This window comes from Notolabrus celidotus, chromosome 2, assembly GCF_009762535.1.
Source record: "Notolabrus celidotus isolate fNotCel1 chromosome 2, fNotCel1.pri, whole genome shotgun sequence".
NCBI lineage: Eukaryota > Metazoa > Chordata > Actinopteri > Labriformes > Labridae > Notolabrus > Notolabrus celidotus.
This window is the reverse complement of record NC_048273.1, coordinates 11,074,844-11,098,133: the sequence shown is the minus strand read 5'-3', so window position 1 is coordinate 11,098,133 and position 23,290 is coordinate 11,074,844. Positions and strand designations below refer to the sequence as shown.

General features: G+C 39.3%; 1 protein-coding gene across 5 annotated transcripts in view; it reads right to left on the bottom strand.

Annotated features, from left to right (window-relative positions):
- The window catches only part of nfic (nuclear factor I/C), a 47,248-nt gene that overhangs the window by 17,446 nt on the left and 6,512 nt on the right, over positions 1-23,290 (bottom strand). Inside the window, exons 1-4 of one of the 5 annotated variants that reach the window (XM_034673862.1) lie at positions 17,004-17,175; positions 4,381-4,551; positions 3,973-4,149; positions 1,334-1,517 (exon numbers count right to left, since the gene is read on the bottom strand). In XM_034673862.1, the coding sequence (XP_034529753.1) occupies positions 1,334-1,517; positions 3,973-4,149; positions 4,381-4,551; positions 17,004-17,168 (697 nt within the window). In that variant the 5' untranslated portion in view covers positions 17,169-17,175. Of the gene's footprint in view, positions 1-1,333; positions 1,518-3,972; positions 4,150-4,380; positions 4,552-4,990; positions 5,006-12,613; positions 13,088-17,003; positions 17,176-23,290 lie in introns of those variants that run through there. The other 4 variants (XM_034673871.1, XM_034673876.1, XM_034673893.1 and 1 more) reach the window with 4 other exon arrangements.

The following is a 23,290-nucleotide window of genomic DNA, read 5'->3' as shown; positions in this document are numbered from 1 at the left end:
GCACTCTTGTGGTTACTTTGGGACACACCTTATGGTTGCATCAAAAACATACAAATGGTTTCAACATACCAGTGGAAGAACAGAACCTAGTTCAAACAACCTATGAACAATGTAAGAAGATTGAGAGCTATGTCAATTTGAACATTTCACATAGAGAATGTATTTTTTTTAATAAAAAATTGTGATCACAAGATTCTGATGTAATATATCTCTATTAAGGGCCTGTTTCTATGAACAGCATTCTTTTGTGCTGGTACTCCAAATTTTCTTAGCAAAATTGCTATGAGTTAGAGCAAATAAAGAGCCAACCTAACAATTTAAAACCTATTTGCCCTCCGGTAAAGGAAGTGGCAGCACTGCTGGAAAACTTTTGTAACCTATCAAAATGAAGGCTGTTTTCGAAACCTCATGCTACATTCTAATGTAGCATGAGGTTTCTACGTACTACAAATGTAGTATGCAGTATGCATATTGCATGCTACATTCTGCGTTTGAAGTTAGTATATATAGTATGACTGTTCTGTTGGATCTGTGTTGCAGTATGCTGGGCCAGGCGTCGCAGGATTTCTGGTTTTGGAAAGCGGAAGTAAACAACGGCCAAGCTGATAGCAAGCTAAACTGCTTCTTTAGCATTTACTTATAATTTAAAAAGTTAAGAAGTGGTTTAAGTGGAATTTAACAATTTTTGCAGCACCCAAAAACTGATTGCCTTCCATCAAATAAGAAGAAAAAAGTAAGTGTGGAACTTTAGCGCTGTGCATCGTAGGAAACAGTACGCGAGAGAGACTGGGAACTGAGAAATTTTCCCGAATCAGTACGACATCCGGGTAGTTTTTTAAAGTTATATTTTTTGGGCTTTTTGCCTTTATTATATAGGACAGCTGAAGAGAGACAGGAAATGTGGGGAGTAGAGAGTGGGGGAGGACATGCAGGATATGGTCAACCGGTAGGGAATCGAACCGGCGACCCCTGCGAAGAGGACTGTAGTCTCTGTATGTGGGGCGCTTAGACCGCTAGGCCACCAGCGCCCCTACATCCAGGTAGTTTTGGCATACTGCAGATTTTGCTCTTGTTCACATACTGCATACTACATACTGAACTTTGGCCAAATCAGTACGTACTGCTAGTATAGTAAGCGGTTTCTAAAACAGCCGATGTGACCATGAGGAGCGCTGTGAAATTAAGGTCATGGATGCTGCCAGTGCAAAAATGCATTTGGATACAGGCAGTTACGTGTCAATTAGATATACTATCTCTATTCACAAATGAAAGATTATGATAAAACATGCTGGTAGTACAAAAAGAAAAAATACATGAATTGTGTGTCTCATACCTCTCTCCTGTACATAGTAAGCGAGGTAGAGGTCAAGCTCTTTGACAGAGACAGAGATGTGTCGAGGCTGGACACAGAGGACTGGATTGGAGCACTGGCCTCCCTTCATCAGTCGCTCTCCATCTGTGCTTTCTAACGGGATTCCTTTAAACAGGATCACCATCACCAGGTCCAACCTCCACACCTGGGAGAGATGAGACACAATGTTCTTACATACATATAAATATTTAATAGTTACATTTTATATTTCTCCTGTACTGCTTTTACACATTGGAGTGTAAATGGCTACATCATTCAACATATTTCTCACACAAATATTATTTCCTAACATGTTACACCACACTTGATTACAATTACTTAAAGTCAAAGCCTGATTTATAATTCTGTGTCAAATCGACAGCATAGCCTACACTGTAGGTCTGCGTAGCTCCCGTACCTACACACCTCCTCCAAAATGTGACTAAGCATTGAATCGACGCGGACCACAAGCTCTGTGATTGGTCCGCTCAGCAGCATTGTTTTTCCCGCCTTTTCAGCACTTCTGGGATCCCCCACACATCGGTCATGTATCAAATCTTCTCAGACGTGTCTTCTCTATTCTTCCCTGTAATCATTGCTGTATGATAAACAGCCACACGTTTCAGCTCTAAATTAACAATACACTCAGAATTGCTGTTATACAGGTGTAGTGGGCCTGGTAACAGGCGACCCGACTACACCTGTACAACCTCTACACTCACGCCTGCACCCCCACCCACTCCAGCAACAACATCATTAAGTTTGCGGACGACTCCACAGTGGTGGGAGGCATCATTGGGGGGGATGAGTCTACATATAAGGACGAGGTGGAGCGGGCTGACTGGGTGGTGTGAGGATAATAATCTGGTCCTTAACAGCTCCAAGACCAAGGCGCTGATTGCCGACTTCAGGAGGAAAAAAAATGACATCCAGCCTCTACTTATCAGCGAGGAATGTGTGGAGAGGGACTCTGACTTCCGGTTCCAGATTGAGGCGGACCTGACCTGGAGCGCTAACCCCCAAAAAAACTGTGAAGAAGGCGCAGCAGAGGCTTTACTTCCTGTGACTCCTCAGGAAGAACCACCTGTCCAAAAAACTGCTTGTATCTTTCTATCACTGCTCTATAGAGAGTGTTCTGACGTACTGTCTGTTTGCGTGGTATGCCAGCTGCACAGCGGCAGAGAGGGTAAGGCTCCAGAGGGTCATCACTACTGCCTCAAAAATCATCAGCTGCCCCCAGCCCTCCTTCGATGAACTTTACAGGTCACGGTTCCTCAAGAAAGCAAAAAACATCCTCAGGGACCAAACACACCCGGGACATCCCCTGTTTTTCCCCTGTTGAACTGATGCCCTCAGGTAGGAGATACAGGACATTAAAGACAAGGACAAACAGGCTGAAAAACAGCTTTTATCCCAAAGCAATGAGTGCACTTCATGCTAAATAATGCAATATAAAATGGGACTGTTTTGTATTATTTTTTATTTTACTACTGTTCTTTTCTTCTTTTTGCACTTCTCTGCACTTCAATTTCGTTGTACAATGTACAATGATATATTCTATTCTATTCTATTCTATTCTATTCTATTCTATTCTATCAGAGGCTTAAGGCTGGACGTGAGCACTACATAGGTGTGGTCTCTGTGATAGGAGGAGATGAAAAACATGGTCGATGTGTGGGAAATACAATGCCGCCTAACGGACCAATCAGAGGGCTTGCGGTCTGCATCGATTTGACGCGTAGTTACCTTTTGGAGGAGGTGTGGTCAGCTACGTGCGTCGGCCTCTGCGTGGGTACGGGAGCTACGCATACCTAGGGCGCACACTATGGTTTGATTCGGCACAGAAGTATAAATCAGGCTTTGGTGATCCCAAACAGCACGTTTTTCAACTTAACGTCACTGTATTTATTTTCTCTAGAAAACTGAATAATCTGAACCAGGGGCGATTCTAGGATCAGATGTTTAGGGGTGCTGAACACCCAGAGAGCTGCCCGGCCGGGCAAGATACAATTCACTGTTTTGTACATTTTAATGCAATTTCATTCCCACATTTGTAAAAGAAAAGTATAACACTTTTTGGGAAAGTCTGTGACTTAACCATCAAATCTGATAAAGGTTATTTAAATGCTGAGCGACAGCAAAAGATAAATGGATTAGAATCATAAAAGAAACATATGGTAGCCCTGATTTCTGGGGAAAGACAACTCATTGCTTAATTTTTTTTTGTTAAAATATTATGTTTCAACCAAGTAGCCTACGGTGTGGTTTTGAAACTTTTCTAGCTTGTCAAAAAAGAAGGGAGAAAAAAACAAATTATCTGTAAAGAGTCCTCTACAAATTGGAAAGTCTATTTTCTAACCCATGACACAAAATCATCTTGTTGTTAAAACTGTTAACATTTAAACATTTTGCTTTCCCTTAGTCTCTCAACAATATATCTGTATACAATTCAAATCTGGGACCACAGAAGTATCATTTTTTGTTCTGAGTAGACCATGCTCTTTACAACACATTTTTATTTAAAGCTCTGAAATCATCAATGTTTTTTTCCCATATTGCTGATGTAAACAGAGCTGTAACAAAAATGAGAAAGATGACCTTTCAGGCAGAATAAAGCTCACCTTGTCAGCTTGTCGGAGACAGTCTATGCGCCTCATTTTGCCTTTCTGGTCAGGGTTCGACAGGACGCAGCAGGCAGCTTTCTTCCCAGTGATTGACAAGACAAAGTCTTCCCTGCATTCTGGTCTAATATCCTTTCTTAGCTTGGCCAAAAGACGACTAGCCCACTTCTGTTTAACCTAGGAAAAGAATCATATTAGAAAGGGTTTTGCGTCCATTAATACATTTAGTAATATATTGTATTAGCATGTTAAGATAGCTTTGAAATCTGAGATCAGTCAATGTAAGTTACAGATGTTCAGACTGATTTTCTTCAAGTAAAATGTCCTGAATTTGTGAAGTAAGTTCATTTCTGCGTCATTGCTCCATCACTAATAAATCAAAGTTGAAATGTCTCTCTATTGCCCCACCTCTGCCTTCTCTCCCAGAAGTTCATCTTTAACAGCTCTCTCTTCTTCTTTAGTCATTCTTTTCTCATGTTTTTTGAAGTACTTTCTTTTCCTGGCTTGGAGGTTGAACCATGTGTAGGCAAAGGCACGGACCTGGGGTAGCAGAGCCTCAATGAACGGATGAAACTCATCCTACAAAACAGACAAGACATACAGAGAAACTTAAATACACTCTCATAGAAAACACAGAATGATGGGTAACAAAACCAGCTTCACAACTTGTAAGGTTGGCTCTACCTCTGTACATGCTAGCTCATGTAGGGCTACATCAGCTGAACTAAACCTTTCCCCCAAGGTTCTATTTTGGGACCCTTTTTTTTCTCTATTTTCATAAATGACCTGGGCAAGAACATCAAAGCAAAATTACATTTCTATGCTGATGATACCGTCATTTATACCCATGCTTCCTCCATAACAAAAGCAGTGAAAGAGCTTCAGACGGAATTTCCATTTTTACAAACAGTTCTGCTGACTTTAAAACTAGTTTCAAATGTTCAAACAATCAAGTTTAGGGTCTCCTCAAAAGATCAACTGCAACAACCAGATGATTTTAATATTTTCACTTCTGTACCCTTCTCCACACCAGCTCTACTGGATACCAGTTACCATCCTCTAATTTGTTACTCTTCACTGTACCCCGGGTTTTGACAGATCTAGGAAATTTTGTCTGATGATTGGGGGTTATCTTAAAGTACAAATATGGCTTTAAATTAATGGAAACTGAGAAGTAAGAAACTGAGGGTAGAAATAATACAACATCACAGATGCCAAATAGGGAGGCCAGATCACTCTCTGGCACATCAGTAGGAAAGGTCAGCTGCCGGGGGTCACACACTCTTATGCCTGCGGTTGCCTGTGGTTGTGAAATCAAACAGGGGCCAGTTCGGCTGTGTGTCATTTAGCAAAGGTAGATACAGCTGTAGTAATTTGGCAGTATAAAAGCACAAAAGCTGACGAAAGCACAACACTGATTGCCATGGGAGACATGAACATCCAGGCTGACTAAACCAGGAAACTGACTTCATGTCTCTCCTGTCCTCTTTTGGCCTCAAACAAGTCCCCAACCCTCCCAGACACAAAGTAGGCAATACTCTTTATCTGATTTGGACTTGGAATTGCCCAGCAGCAAATCTGACTGTAACCTCATTTCACCTCTCAGATCGCATCTTCATTCAATTCATTGTCTCTTTACCACAATTTCCACAAGCTCCCCCAAGAATGGTCACACACTACCAAAACAAAGGATTCCTTGCAACAACCCAGCTGTACAACGAGGTCTTGGCTACCATGCCTCCACATTACAAATCCCCTCGAAGAAGGAAGGTGTAAGTCCAGAGAGACGAATAACTGAAATGATCATGGTAAGGTAAATGGACTTGCGCTTTTCTAGTCTTTCTGACCACTCAAAGTGCTCTTATGCACTGCTCGTCACATTCACCCATTCATACACATTCACTCACTGATGGTAGAGGCTGCTAATGTAAGGAACCATCAGTATTAGCTGACCTCATGTGTACACATTCACACGCCGCTGACCACCGGAGCTGTGATTGAACCGCCAACCTTCCGATTGATAGAAGACCAACTCTACCCACTGAGCCACAGCCGCCCCTTCAGCGAAGAGTTGCGTAATTCTCCTCAAGTTAATAAGCTGCTAAGACCACACGCTACCAAAGGAAGATCTGCACGCCAACTCCTTCAACCTGCACTCTGCTCACCCCAATTACATTCACCTCACATTTCATGATAAGGTTCCTACTATCAGTATCAATTTTCGGAGCCAGGCCAACTCACCCCGCAGCCAACAGCTAATAGTGTTTCGTTCACCGCATTTCCTTCTCTGACTGACGACTAGGGCTGCAAAGGGGTGGAACATTTCCAGTACATTTCCAGAAAGTTTCCAGTAAATTTCCATGAGAAGATAAGCTGGGGAATTTTGGAAACATTCCAAATTGGAAACTTTCCATTGGAGTTATGGGAATTTATGGGAATTAACTAGGAATTGAGGGTAATTTAATGGAAAGGTATCATATCCAAGCATAAATATTTGTTTTGTTATAAGCAGACATCCATCCAAAATAATCCAATTAAAACAGATTTATTTGTTAGTAGAACTTTATCAAGTGTTAAATGTTTTATTGAACAATCAATTATTTCATTGAAGAACAAAAACATGAATGTTGAGTTAAATATTACTCGTCCCCCCGACCCAACCTGTTCAAAAATTAACAACAATGTAACCCCAACAAAGTCCCATTCAACATGTTAAATGAAAAGAGCCCCTCTCCCTCCGAAAAAGTCCCATTCAACATGAAAATATAAAAGTATCGTTCCCTCAAGCCTCTCAAGCCTAGCCTCTGCAGGATTCTAGAAATCATCTGTGCATGTAAGCAGTGTGCGATGTGCATGTGATAGAGGAATAGCATAGATATTCAACTGTACTTGCATGAAATCTGGTTGTTTTAGTCAGGATTATGCTAAAATATATTTTCCCCAACTATGTTTAAGTTCCCTATTAAGAGCCAACCTTCACTTTAGTAAATTCCTGGTTTATTCCCGTTAATTCCCATAAATTCCTATTAATTACCATGGAAAGTTTCCAACCTTGAAAATTCCCGGAATTTTGCCACCCTACTGATGATAAAGTCTCCATTCTTCTGCTGGACCCCTGGCAAACCACTTGTCCACTTGACCCTAACTTTCATACCAACAATACAACAATATATCACCTTTCTTGATTAATTGATCCCATGGTTTCTCATATCATAGCTATGGCGCCTATATCTCTAAATGAATGAAGGAACACCACCTTGATTCTGCCTGGAACTTGGGTGTCATGATCAATGACCAGTCAAACGCTTAAAGTTCATATGGCCTAAACGGCTGTCAAGTTGATTTTCCCTGTGTAATAATCCTCTCACTGTCAAAGCATGCAACACAGCACATCGTGAACTAACTGCTACTCCTCAGTGGCAGGCCACCCTGCACATTGGAACCTATGCAGTTGATCCAGAATGCAGCAGCAGGGCTAGTCCTCAACCAATCCTTCACAGCAAATCACTCCACTGTTTATATCTTTCCACTGGATTCTCCATGCTGCTTGCATAAAATTGAAAGCCACAACAGATCCGCTTTGTTGCGTTCCTGCTGCATATCTGATCCAGCACGCCGGAGCCCTCCGAATCAGATATGCAAAACTTCTATTTTCGCTGGATGCCGGATTGCAATGCATCAATCTCAACAGAGCAGATGGAGCGGGACAGGAAGTCAGGCACCAAAATAAAATGAAAACATCAGGTTAATTTTCAGAATAAAACACTCTGTGTTATCACCAGATCTTATTTTACTTAACTAAAACAACAAACCGTCATGATGAGCGGAGCCAGGCCTGGAGTCAACAAGTCAGAGGCCAATAAAGACAACATGGATAAGGAAAGGAGTCAGATATTCAGTTATGGAGACGGACTGGACACGGATCTGGTGGAGGTCTGAGGTAAAGTACGGGACAAATGCATCTGCAAAATTAAATTGTAATACTGTAACATGTGAAATGTTTCCTATGTAAAAAAAATGTACTGGAGGATGAACAAAGCCTGTTTCATGGCACAATCAATTTTTCCAGTCATGAAAATATAATGCATGGATCTGAATAAAACTCTGACTCATCAATATGAGACAGCTGTCACTCTGAGTGTCACTGTGACTTCAGAGTGCAGACTTCAGACTTCTTACATTTCATTGACAACCCAGAGAGTTATAGCAAGGCACACAAAGCTTCATCATCAAATAAACAGCTGTTGTTTCACATTCCTGATGCCTTTATGTATGGGAGTGCTGGCTTTCTCTCCTTCTTTCTTTCTCTCTCTCTCTCTCTCTCTCTCTCTCTCTCTCTCTCTCTCTCTCCCCCCCCTCTCTCTCTCTCTCTCTCTCTCTCTCTCTCCTTCTCTAATATTATTGAATCAATATTCACACAATAATCTTTGGTTATGGGGAGACTCTGAAATAATAAAACCTCAGCATATGAGCATGTGATACAAAAATTTGACCTGCCGTGAGATATATCACGTTGCACTTTGAATATGTAGATTAAATAATTCAAGTATTTAATGGGCATGGTAAATGGTAAACAGCACTATCCCTTGTCTTCTAACAACTCAAAGTACTTTTTACATTGCAGGTCACGTTCGCCCATTCACTCCACAATCATACCCTGATGGCAGAGGATGCTATTTAAAGCAGTCATCAGTTTTAACTAGTCCCATTCACAGCCACTGGGGGCAGTTTGAGGTTAAGTGTCTTGCCCAAAGATACTTCAGCATGTGGACAGCGGGATCTGGGATCTTACCCCCAACCTCCTGATTGAAAGACAACCAAATCTACCACAGTCTACAAGTATCACCATTCTGGGGCTGGGCGATAATTCAATAACAATAATTATCGTGATACAATGTTTCTCAGTATAAATATAATACATTTTCACCCCCCAACCACTGGAAAGGTCTAATGTGCCTTAAACCCTAGTTGCCATCATAGACTGTATAAATAATGGACGTAGTATCTGTGATGTCACCCATCTGTTCCTGAGCGCTGTCTTGAAGCCAATCGTTGGTGGCAGCCATATTGGAAATGCTGAACTCAACCAGGCATAGTGTGAGCCTCCAAGCCAACAGCTATGTGTTCCCGTCCGGGAGTCAAGTCAGTCATGTCCTTATTTGGGCAAAAACTCTTAAACTTAATATCTTCTGAACCGTTGCGTTAGAAAAAAATTCAATCCCCGTACAGTGTGTGCCATTAGAGAGATTAGTTTCGTAGGGCCAAGTTTGAACCAGGCTGTAAACATGTTTATTAATGCTGCAAAGATCGTTTTTTTCCCATTCATTTCTATGTGGTTTCCGGTGTTTCTGCAGCCAGCCTCAAGCGGATTCTTAATGAATTGCAGTTTATAACATTTCCACATGGGCTTCATATTTTGAGACCGGAGGTTGCCGCTTGGTGCCACCCAACATCAGACAGAAGAAGAAGACGGCATTGAACAGCCAATCATGTTGCAGGGTAAGGGGTAGGCAGGCTTAAAGACTTTAAGTGTAACACACAGCCGAAACAAGCAACAGCGACACTGAAGTTATATACTTTCAGGATGTGGGTAAAGGAAGAGCACAGAGACAACTTCTGCTGTGCATCTCCAACACGTTTACTGAAAATAATTTCAGTAATGGAAACCATTTCAGTAATAGTGAAAAAATACAAAAGAAAAAACATTGTATTTATATAAGTGCACTTTACAGGAGCTCTCCATTCAGCACCACAACAGCATGCCCCAAGCCAAAACCCAATTCATCACTCAGCAAAATATTACTAAACTGGCATTTTGTATAACATCATGATGACATCACATGTGACAGCTAAGTTAAGTTACATTATAACACTGTTACACTACAACAGTGAGACAGATATGGCCCTACACAACATATTGAATGAACACTGGAATTAGCTTGAAATAGGTACCAAATGTGTATTTCTCCCTGATAAATTTCAGTGTGCACATAAGCAAAAATATTAGTGGTGTAACGATTCATCCACTACATCGATGTATCGATTTATATTCCTATGATCCAACTACATTGATCTGTGCTTGGCAAGTTGGCCTCCCGGACGACATAACACCATTTTAAAAGGTAATACATTGATTGTATCAAAACTAGGAAATAACTCATTGGATTTAAGCACGGCAGACTTTATATGGATGTGTTTTTTTTGCACTTTTAATGATGAAGACGTTAAACGTTATCCAATTCAGGCTGCCTGTCTGCGACGTCATCACCACGCGCCAGAAGACAACAAAACATAGCATGGAGGATGGCAGAGGAGAAGCCAGCGAGAAATTATCAATCCACACACACTGGACCGTAATGATTATGATCCAGCATGTGTAAACACTTTGGCTTTTGCAAGGACGGAGTTGTTCTAAATAAGTCGCTCGCTGTTTGTAGGATATGTAAAGGTCAAGTAAAGTACCATCACCTTTTCTAAACCAATATACATGATGCACATATTATGTTTATCAAATATAAGACAGTACTGTAACTCGGTTGAAGCAGATGTCTGTCTAACATGAGTCTGATTCTGCTCAAGGTTTCTGCCTGTTAAAAGGAAGTTTTTCCTTGCCGCTGTAACTATCTAAATACTGCAAGGTGCAATACTCATGATGGATTTAGATGAGATAAGATTGAGTCCTGTCAGTAAGAGGGGACTGGATCGTATCCTGTCTTGAAGTTGGGTCTTTGTTAATAATTTAACATAGGGTATTGTCTAGACTAGGGGTTCCCAAACTTTTCATCCTGCGACCCCCAAAATACAAGTGCCAAAGACTCGCGACCCCCACTGTCCCTCAAAGTGTTTTAATGTGGCTTCTTTTAGCTGGTCTGCAGAAAATTAACCTGCCTATATGAGAATGTCATATAGGTATCTTTTTCCCAGGTAACATATAGTCGTCTGGCAAAAAAGAAAGGCAGAAAACTCTTCACATTTTCTATTTTCAAGGTTTTATTTTTTTTTTTCGATATTTTTTACTATAATGGGTTAAATGTACTATTTCAGATAACTTCATTGTAGAAGACATCTCACGACCCCCCATCTGTGTCTTGCCAACCCCCACTTTGGGAACCCCTGGTCTAGACCTGCTATGTTTGTAAAGGCGTCTTGAGATAACATTTGTTGTGATTTGGCGCTATACAAATAAAGATTGATTGATTGATTGACTGTAATGATGATCTGGGTATTTCTGCCATCTGTGCATATTACTATATCAATATCGCAGCATATTAACGACATCAATGCCCACTGATATGTAATCAAATTGTAACCCAAAGACTCTATATCAAATTGAATTGTGGGTTTCTTGGCAACACCTGGCCCGAGTAACCCTCCAACCAAACTTAAGTAGCATGCATAAAACATGGTCAATTTTAGATTTCTGGATTGTGGTAAGGGTAGTAAAAGATGTAGCTGTAGCAACTTTACAATTGATAATCCTAGCAGCAAAAAAAATGTAGCATAGGAGATCTTAACATTGGTAGCACTCAAACACTAAATCCAGCACCTGTAAAAGATGACTACAGCATTTCAGGCTCATGTTTTTTTACATTTGAGGGGCCCCCAGAGAGCACGTTTTATGATGGGGTTTTTTTTATTCTAGGGGCATCCAGAGGGCACTTTTCATAACGTTTCATACATATGAGGGGCATCCAGAGGGTTCCTTTTTTTTTACATTTTTTACATTTAAGGGTCACCCAGAGGGCACTTTTATTCAGTTTTTACATTTTAGGGGCATCCAGAAGGGCAGTTTTTATTATTTATCTTGAGATAACGTTTGTTGTGATTTGGTGCTATACAAATAAAGATTGATTGATTGACTGACTGTAATGATGATCTGGGTATTTCTGCCATCTGTGCATATTACTATATCAATATCGCAGCACATTAATGACATCAATGCCAATCGAAATCAAATTTCTGGATTGTGGTAAGGGTAATAAAAGATGTAGCTGTAGCAACTTTAAAATTGATAAATCTTAGCAGCAAAAAAAATTTAGCATAGGAGATCTTAACATTGGTAGCACTCAAACACTAAATCCAGCACCTGTAAAAGGTGACAACAGCATTTCAGGCTCATATATCATCATCAGCATTTAATTCTATACCTATAGAGAGAAACAAAGTGGTAATGGTCTTTTACAGTGGAAGTTAACTCTGAAGCTAAAAAAAAAGGCTTTCTGTCCCCCAGATAAAGAAGAGATACCTGCATAGTGCATACATATGCCCAATTATAGTATAGTCTACTGCAAGCAGACAAGCCGGAGTAAATACAGTGATCCACCAAACTCTCTCAGCATGTTCCAGCTAAAACCCAGGTTGATTCAAGTCCCTATTCAACAGACCGATTATATTCAGCTCTCCGCCCAGTTAATCTGTGAGAGATAAACTGCAACTGATATTAATCCATGCAACTGCATAACATGCTCCACACAGGGACAGCAACTGTAGACATGATTCGCCAAAACTGCTCAAATGAAGACATTTCTTATTGGATAGTTATTTATTTTATACACTCTTTGAATGATCAAATTAATATAATTCCATGGATAACTATGTGACTAACTCAGTTTTCTCTAGAACAGCACAGGCGCAGTTTTACCTGAGACAGAGGGAGAGGAGAAAACATCATTTTGCTGACAGGAGCTGAATCAGACCAGGATATGAGTGCACAGAAACGTCTCTTTTTAAATTTCCATCGCGTCCTCATTTGTTTTTGCTCGCTTTATCACGATCTTCGTTGCTCATTCACTGGAGCAGCTGTACCTCCGGGTTACAGTGAACGCCGCATTCCCTGGGCTGTTGATTTCCTTTTCTTTCCTCTTTTTTTTTTTTTTTTTTTTTTGATAATCCTATGAGAGAGCTCTGGTCGCATCGGATGACTCTACCGCCTTAACTCCACAAATGATGACACGGCAGAAAAGTTAAGGACCCGGAATAATACTCCGCAGGGGGAAAAACCTCAGAGAAAGTTTGGAATAATCATTCTCTGCATGGCCTGAGGTGAGACGGAGCACGAGGAACTGTGTCATTAAGAGAGGGAAGGGGATGAGGGGGCGAAGCCGAAAAGAAAGGGAACTAAAGTGACGTTGATTCAGCCCATCCCAAATAACAGCGGACTTAAAGCCGCAGCAGCTGTTGTATTTTGCCTCCATAAATTGCCCCTGCACACGGTAGAGTCCATCAAAGGATCAGCCCGTACAGTAGTCTCCACTGTGTCCCTACACGGCTGGTTACAAGTCCTGATTCGACCCTTCCGTTGAGTGTCAGATATAACATAAGTAAACACATAAGGTCTCCACAGAACGTGACACACATTAAATTAGATTCATCTTTGGTTCCTGACAGTGGCGTACTCAGGCTGTTTGAGGGGCAGGTGCGAAAACCCAAAAAAGGGCACCTTTTCAAACCCCTAGTTAAAGGGTGTTGCAGCCTAACAAGAGGGGGCTCTTACTAATATATTTATATATCATTGATTACATTAAATAATTAACATAACATATCATAATAAACTACATGGGCAATAAGAGGGAACTCTTCACATTTAATTCACTGGAGGGGCCCCAGAGCGCACTTTTTATTGTTTTTTTTTACATTTGAGGGCCCCCCAGAGAGCATGTCTTATTATGGGTTTTTTATTATTTTAGGTGCATCCAGAGGGAACTTTTTATTATGTTTTTTTTTTTTTACAGATGAGGGGCATCTAGAGGGCACTTTTTATTCTTTTTTTTTTTTTACATTTGAGGGGTCCCAGAGAGCACGCTTTATTATGGATTTTTGTTATTTTAGGGGCATCCAGAGGGCACTTTTATTGTTTTGTTTTTTTAATTTAAGGGGGCCCCAGAGAGCATGTTTTATTATGGATTTTTTCATTTATTTTGGGGCATCCAGAGGGCACTTTTTATTATGTTTTTTTTTACATTTGAGGGGAATCCAGACAGCACTTTTTATAACGTTTCATACATATGAGGGGCACCCAGAGGGTACTTTTTTAATTTTTTTACATTTGAGGGGCACCCAGAAGGGCACATTTTATTATGTTTTTTACATTTGAGGGGAATCCAGAGAGCACTTTTATTCAGTTTTTTACATATCAGGGGTATCCAGAGGGTACTTTTTAATCTTTTTTTTTTAATATTTAAGGGGCATCCAGAGGGTACTTTTTACACTTTATAAATTTGAGGGGCATCCAGGGGGGCCTTTTTCATGCATTCTTCAATTAAGGGGCACCAGAGAAGGCAATTTGTAATGTTTTATCTAATCTGAGAGGGCACTTTAGCATTTCTTTCAGACATGAGAGTACCCCCCCAGTACACCACTGATTCCTCAGTACAAAATAGCTGCAAATAAATAGTAATATAAAAAAAAAGGCTATTGTCTAATTTCCACTGTCAGTCTTAAACGTGATACACAGTGCTTCAAAAGCATGTAACTAAGTGCACACGTCCATAATAGTGTGGTGTTTTGTGTTTTTATTTTTTTTTCAAACGGGATCCAACATTATCAGCACCATTTCAAACACTACAATACTATTGATCGATGCAGCTGTGACAATTATCTAATAACATACTTATATTTCATCAAGGAATAAGCCTACATTTGTAAATTCCCTAGACATAGGCTACTTATGTCATAGGCTATCTAGTATACTAGACTTCTTGGGCAGCATTTCCAATAGGCCTGCAGGAGTGTTATTAGCTACATCTGAAAACTTCCTTCACAATTAACAGGCACAAGGGCAAATGGTGTGTTTTAACATCATTAATTGATCATTCAACCTAGCATGTCCACCACAACAGCCTATAATGCAGTTTTGTGTTTCTCATGGTGTATATAAATAAACAGGGTACATTTAATTGACCATTTAATAGAAAGGTTAGTGAAACTGAGGATAGTTCATAAAGAGGGCTGTGTCTGAATAACTGCACAAATGTCTGCAGAGTATGGGGAAAGCGGCTGACAAAAAGAGTTGGTCATGTAATGCAGTGATTCTCACGCGTACCCCTAGGGGTACGTGGGAGTACTGCAAGAGGTACGTGATAAATGTAATTAAAAAAAAGTTGCATCACAACCAATTTAAAAAGAATCTGATTAAAACAACTTTATCAACAGCATTTAATTTTTATTTCAATGCAACATCAAAAAGGGCATTATTTACAAATTGAGCGTATTCATTCATAAAATATATTATTTGCAAAACTGCTTGGACCAGACAGCCTCCGTCTGTTGACGTCAATAGTTCAGCGAGCGATCACGTACATTTGCATGCTAATAAAAGTGCGGCCAAGAGGATAACAATGGACAGGTGGTTGAAATGCTTCTTGTTTGACAGAAATAAATCAGTACTAGCTGCCTCAATCTTTAATTATCTCTGAAAATATTGCACTACAAAAGTATAGAGTTTGTGTCATCTTTCATTTCCATGTTATTATGACACTGTAAAACCACATGCATACATTTATTCATGTTATTTTCCCATATCCTGAATTTTTTTCTCTGCAATACAAGGGGGTACTTGTCTGAAACTGTTTTTGAAACGGCCAAAAAAGTTTGAGAACCCCTGGACTAGTGCATAAATCTAAACATGAATAACTGCACAGATGTCTGCAGAGTATGGGGAAAGCAGCTGACAAAACAGTGTGGGTCATGTAATATACAGTTTCAAACAACAATTTAAATTGCAAAACCAACACTGTCACATCTGAGATTATTTCAGCTATGTGGACAATGGTATCTGTGTTCCGGAAGACAGACACAGATAGTTAATCCTCAAGTTTGATCTGTCACCTGAGGTCTGGTGATGCAGGAGTAACACCACTTTAAAGAGGCATCTGTGAAGTGTCTAGTTTTAGAACTTGAACTCGATGGGACAGCGAGTATATAAGGGCTGCATCAGCTGCCATTTGCATCTCTATTAATCCCAGCGGCTCGTTGCCCCAGCTGTATGCCGGGACAGGAGGCCCTCTGTCGGCTTCCAGACTTACTCAGTCGGCTGGCTCTAACTGCGGCCATTTTCTGCTGACTAACACACACACATACAAACACGCACACACGCACAACGCACACACGCGCACGCCAATAGAAAGCTTGACTGAACTTCAACTTGGCCTTCCGCCGTCCCGCGTGATGAACGATGGGCCTGCTGCTGCATGTTAATCTTCAAAAGCCACAAACTGAACAACTTTCACTCAAGACTGCACAAGCTGACATAGGCCTAGGAACCACTGTTCGCTTATAGTGCACCACCAGGGGTCGGAAACCACATTAGTCAGTGGGATAGAGCCTGCTCATGTCCAGTAAACCCTGTTCTCCGGCTTCATTCAAAACTCCATTCAAAACTGTGACACTTTTCACCTGACTTGTTTATATCAGGCATATACGTAGTCTATGATGGGACTCTAACCTATTACAGATTTTAATGAACTTTTCGGCTAATTCGGCATAGACCTTGTACACCAAAAAAGCTTTACGTCAACGAAATGTCAAGTTTTCCAACACTTACTCACTGCTGACTTCCGCCCTGTACAGTGGTTTCGACGCCAGCTGGAAGAATGGGTAAACCGATTACAAAAGTGGAGAACTATTCTAATGATGTGTTGTGTCGCTTGTCATATGTATGCCGAATTCAAGGATAGCTCTCAACACATTGAATATGTTTTCAAGTTGTGTTGTGGAAGGTAAGTGTACTTGCCGGCGCGTAAATCATCTTTTATTTGATTGATTTTTAATAGGGATTTTGTGACATATCTCTCCATAGGCAGACGCTGCATATCTAAATACTGAGTAATGTCCAGATGCTGTTACAAAGTACAAAACAGAGGAATAGGAAAAAGAGGCTTAATGACATTCAGGGCAGTGGATGCGTTTTTCTGCTCCACTTTCAGCTGCGTAACTCCTCGCATTGCGTCTTTTTGGAAAACACGGAGCAGCACACCAATCTTAGGGGGGGGACACTCTACTACATAATAAAACCGAAACAGGTTTTCTCCTACCATATCGAAGCTGTGCCGCCACCGTGTGAAGTTAAAGCTTATCTCAGCGCCTGCCCATCTTGCGTTGTTTGGCGTTATCATTCCATATTCATTCCCATCATCGTGCGCGTGCCAGGTGGAGTAAATCCGCGGTGCTCGAGACCAGAAACGTCCCGCGTCAAGCATCGAGCTCAGCGGCAGTAACCCCCCCTACACAACTACACACACACAGATACACACACACGCACGCACGCACACACACACATACAGACACAAAAATACACACACAGTCACTCACGCACACACAAACGCCCGGGTTGCGGCAGAAAAGAATCTTACCTTCTTCTGACATTTTACCTGTCCATTTTCCAGCTGTGTGTATGTTTATATAAATTGGCCTATATATACATATATGTATGGTAAACTGTTCACGAAATTATGATATTTGGAATGAATGTCTGAATATATGGAATGAAGTCTGAATATATGGAATAGATATCTGAACATATGGAATGAAAGTTTGAGAAATTGAATGAAAGTCTGAGAATATGGAATGAAAGTCTGAATATATGGATTGCAAGTCTGAATATATGGAAAGAAGTCTGAATATATGAAAGTCTGAGTATATGGAATGAAGTCTGAATATATGAAATTAAAGTCTGAATATATGAAATGAAATTCTGAATATATGGAATAGATATCTGAATATATGGAATGAAAGTTTGAGAAATGGAATGAAAGTCTGAGAATATGGAATGAAAGTCTGAGTATATGGAATGAAAGTCTGAATATATGGATTGCAAGTCTGAATATATGGAAAGAAGTCTGAATATATGACATGAAAGTCTGAATATATGGAATTAAACTCTCAATATAAAGTCTGAATATATGGAATGAAAGTCTGAATATATGGAAAAAATCAAAAATACAATACATGTTTCATGAAAGTTAAGATTCAATGCAACAAAATAATTCAAATAAATAATGTAATAAATTAGGATGCATCTTAACAAATGGTCATTGTAGGGAAATTTGAAAAATGATTTGTTTTAACTTAATTTGATACAAAAAAGTTAACTTTCATAACTTTTCATTCCATGTCCATTTCCTGTAAAGTGAAATATTTCAATCCTTTATTTCTTTTAATTTGGTTAATTATGTCTTATAGCTTATGAAAATCAAAGATCCATTGTCTTAAATAATTAAAATATCTTAATATCAAATGGGGATTTACGATTCAGAAATGACAAACTTCTGAAAAGTATGTTCATTTATACATTCAATAATTTGGGCTCCTTTGAAACGAATTACTGTGCCAATCAAGCACAGTAATGTCATGGTCACTTAACCATAACTGTCAGCAGGTGTAAGCATGAAGTGCTGTAACATCTCCTGGTAGACTTTGGACTTAACAAAACACATTTGACCAATACCATCAGATGTCATGGCACCCCAAATCATTACAGACAACAGAAACTGTACACTGGGCTTCAGATTCTATGCCTCGCCACTCTTCCTTAAGACCCTAAGGCCTTGATTTCCAAATGAAGTGCAAAATTACCTTCATCTGGAGTTAAGACCACTTAGCAGCATCAGCCCTGTTCATTTTCTCCTTAGCCCAAATAAGATGCTTCTGTCATGGTGCTCTTGACACCAGTCTCAGTTCAACACTAAGTTCTTGTCCTGACAATCCTCTGAAGGCTACAGTCATCCCTGCTGCTTGTGCCCCTTTCCTGACACACTTTCCCCTCCCAGTCAACTATCAAACTATCAATCAACCAATCAATCAATCTTTATTTGCATAGCGCCAAATCTCAAGACGCTTTTACAAACATAGCAGGTGTAGACCATACTCCTTGTTTAATTGATAACAAAGACCCAACATCAACATCCCTGAGCATTGCAGCATTGCAGCATTGCACCTTGAAGTATTTAGTTAGTTACAGCGGCAAGGAAAAACTTCCTTTTAACAGGCAGAAACCTCGAGCAGAACCAGACTCATGTTAGATAGACATCTGCCTTGAATGGGCTGGGGTGGGAAAGAGGGATAGAGGAGAGAGAGAGAGAGAGAGAGAGAGAGAGAGAGAGAGAGAGAGAGAGAGAGAGAGAGAGAGCAATGATAGTCCAATTGATATGCTTCCATATAGCACTGCCAACAGCCAACCTTTTCAACAATGACCTTCTGTGGGTTCCCCCCTTGCGGAGAGGGTTGATGATCATCGTTTGTGCAGTTGTCAGTCTTCCCCATGATTTTGGTTGTGTATACTGAACTAGATTTTTTTCAAACATGAAATGAAAAATACAAATATCTTTAGATGTTTTAATTTATCTTTTTTTTTTTAGCTCTAAGTCACATTTCTCAAAATTAAAATAGAAAAATAATTGAAACATTTAATATTTTAGTTAACATGAAATTGATGTGGAAGATATTATATTTCAACTTTCTTAGATAAAAAATATTGATTGAATGAATCACAAAAAACATACACACAGAAAATATAAATGTGATTAAAGCACAGTTAAAACTACATAAAATGCACTTAATGTTTTTATGAAAGACAAAGAAGCAGAATAGTTATTGCAGTGCCATGAAAACAGATGTGAGGGATTTGTTGTAGCTCACTGTTGTCTTGCAGATTTAATGTATTGCAGATATGCCCCCAAGTAAAATTAAAAATGTATGACAAAGATAACATGATTTTAACCATCTCAAGTACTTGAATAAGAAGCATATTGACTTATTTCATCTAAGACAAGCATTTTTTTTAAGACTTATCCTTCAAATTATGTTTGATCCTATATCTATTTTGAGTTTGAAGCAACATTGTTTCTTACTTGACAGTGAATTAAGGGTGTTTCTAACCAATAACTCTTAAACTACATTATCAAGCAACATTTGAGAGAAGAATGCTTTATAGTCTACAAGTAATAGCGGACAAAGATTTCCAGATTTTTTTGGTTTGGATATTCAAAATATAACATGCTATTGATGATTGTTAGTAAGTTCTAGTGTTTTCAGAAAGAAAATGAAGCCAGTTTTTGTTTGGCGTGTGATGAATTGTATAATACGAATATGATGAAAAACAGAATGCTGTCATGTCTTGAAACATTATATCACTTTTTGTGACCATTTAAATAAAAATATGCATTATGTTTGTTTTTTATTGTGTTGTGTGCAACATTTAACATTTAGATTTAGCTTTTAGATTTCACACTGATCTTAACTTAAATATATTTGTCAAACCAAAAATAAATGTGATGCAAAAAAAAAAAAGTGACTTTGAAAGAGTCACTCTGTGTTTTTCTGACATTTTGGAGCTAAATGTGGAGAAATGTTGCTGTTATTTTCAGTGTGCACGACTTTACAAATAGCGCCCCATACTCTCACTATTTCTCTTGTAGTTATTTGAAAGTAGTCTCCAAGTCCCATTAAGTACCATTGTTCCACATGAGTCCATTCTTGGCTCTTTTCTTATCTCTTTACATCTGAAACTCAAATATTAATTTTCATGCGGGTGACAAATGCTACTGTCTCTTTCGAAAATCCAGGGATAACAAATGAAACAGCCTGTATTCAAAACATTTACAATCTCTCTAAGTAAACTAAGCTTGTACTAAATTTAGGCATTACTATTTGAATGTTATTTTTCCGGTCAACGGGAGCATTTAGACTTTGTTCTATATTCAATATCCTATTCTAAAATTGAAACTGCCTTGAAGCCCTTTATTTTGCATTGATGTCCCAGTAATATATAATGGTAACTTTGTTTATGCCGCTGAGTATTTGAGCTGTCTAGTCTCGACGGCTCCTGGGAATATTTGAAGCAAACTGCCTGCTGTTGGTACTCATGCTATCTACTGTCACTTACAAGTATCTGTTGCACTTCTATTACAGTTGTCATGGCTGACCCTAACCCTATAAAACATTTCTCTGTTACAAGCTTAAAAAAAGACACATCCATCCTCTCAAATAGATCACAAATCTGGACTAAATATGAAGAATTACTGCATGGAGGAATCACTGTAAAATAAGTTATAGTTTTATGAATTTAGTTGAATGTGAGGTGAGAAAAATAAGGGACACCATTCTCAGAGAACACAAATCTAGTACAGAGTCTTGGGGTGCTACCGTGTCCCATGAGTTTCTACATTACACACTTTGTTTCCAACATTCAAGTTATATTTGGCTGTCAACAATGATGTGAAAATGTAAAAATCTTGTAAATATACAGCTAATTGGCCCTGCTGTTTGCAACATTAGCTCTAAACAGAGAGATACCCCCCTACCCCAACCCAACACACACACACACACACACACACACACACACACACACACTTATTTATGTAGAAGAACATACTCATGTTCCCCTCCAGGCTTACACCTGGCAGAGAAAGAAAGTTTTGGTGTTGTCACAAATTATTGGGTCACATCCATCTATTTCACTAAGTCCCATATGAATAAATTAAAGTAAATTAATAATTAAAATCAGTGTAAATAAAACAATCACCCGTCAAACAGAGTTATTTTTATTCAGTTTATTTTACTAGTTTCAAAAGCACTACTTTAATTCTCCAGTCTGACTTTGACAAGGCTTGCCACAAAATATTTAGCTATAATTCCAAACTTTATTAGCCATAAAAGTGTTTGTTTTTTTACATTACATTACAACCTCAAACAGCTACAAACTCAATCAGTACTGTGAATGGAGGAGACTGGTTAAACTGAAAAAACTGATTGTCATACACTCATTCATCTACTCTTTGTCTATCGATCCATTAAGTATCTGTCTTTGATGTATAACACGTTATATTCATAATGGTGGAAGAATAATTTGAATTTCAAAATATGTTTTGAAACAATGTTATGTTAAAACCTAGAATAGAATTTAAAATCCTTCTTCTGACCTACAAAGCTCTTAATGGTCAGACACCTTTGTATCTGAAAGAGCTCATAGTGCCTTATTATCCCTCTAGAATGCTACGCTCCCAACAAGCAGGCCTGCTGGTCTTACCTAAAGTCTCTAGGTAGAGCCTTCAGTTATCAGGCCCCTCTCCTTTGGAATCATCTACCAGTCAGGGTCCAGGAGGCAGACACACTCTCTACTTTTAAGATCAGGTTTTCTTTCCTTTTTGATAAAGCTTATAGTAAGAGCTGGCTCAGGGTTTGGCCAGCTCTTACTATAAGCTTTGGGATCTTAGACTTCCGCTGGAACTGGCACACTGACACACTAGGATCCTATCCCCCACCCTAGGAAAGACACTTCAGGACCAGCAAGCAGAGATCAATCATGCACCAACCACATAGCAACACAATGAATCATCATTGAATAGTCGTTGGAGTCGTGGAGACACATCTCTCTAAATTAACTTTGAGATACTATTTAATAGCTCAGGTAGGACAACATGAGGGGGCTCAACTGGAGATGGAGGGCATTTGTCAATGGTCTTTGCCCACTAGAGGAGCAAAAAGCTTAGGTCAAGTAAATACAGTCACATGGCCTTCTCATGACTATCTGTTGGTGTGTGTGTGTGTGTGTGTGTGTGTGTGTGTGTGTGTGTGTGTGTGTGTGTGTGTGTGTGTGTGTGTGTGTGTGTGTGTGTGTGTGTGTGTGTGTGTACATCATGTGGTCTTCACATATGATGGACATATGGATAAACAGAGAATAATGATCAGTAAGCAGAGTGCATCCAGGACCAAAAGAGAAGCAGTTGCTGACTCAGCCTCCTTCAATCTGCATTGTGACTCCCCCTGGAGGCCTCCATGCTCATTTATATACTAACAGACCCATCCGCCTGAAGCTTTTTCTAAAAACAGAAGTTAAGAAGTGGTTGCAGTGCTGAGAAGTGATGGGAATTCTAGGTCTTATTAATGAGCCATATCATTTGGCTCAGCTCAGCATTAAGAACTTTATTTTGCAGCTTCCAACCAGCTCATCATTTAAAACACTCTCTGGGGCCCAGTTTATAACCTAATTCTTGGTCACTGCCAAAATAACTTTTTTTCTTTGCTGAAATCGACATGCAACATTCATCAAATTAAATGTATTGAAATAATCAATCATTTGAAAGATCACATTTTTTTAATTTGATACTTTGCAAATGATGTAAGCCCCATTTCATTTTAAAAATTGTAAAGACAACTGATCAAATGTTGAAACTGAAAATGTGTATTGTTTATGAAAAAAGCTAATTTTCTTCTATTTTTTTTTTCCTTCTTTAAAATTTGATTCCAGCAACACATTACATTAAATTTAGGACGGGGACAACAAAACATTGAAAGAGTTGTGTAAAACTAAAAACATCTGAAG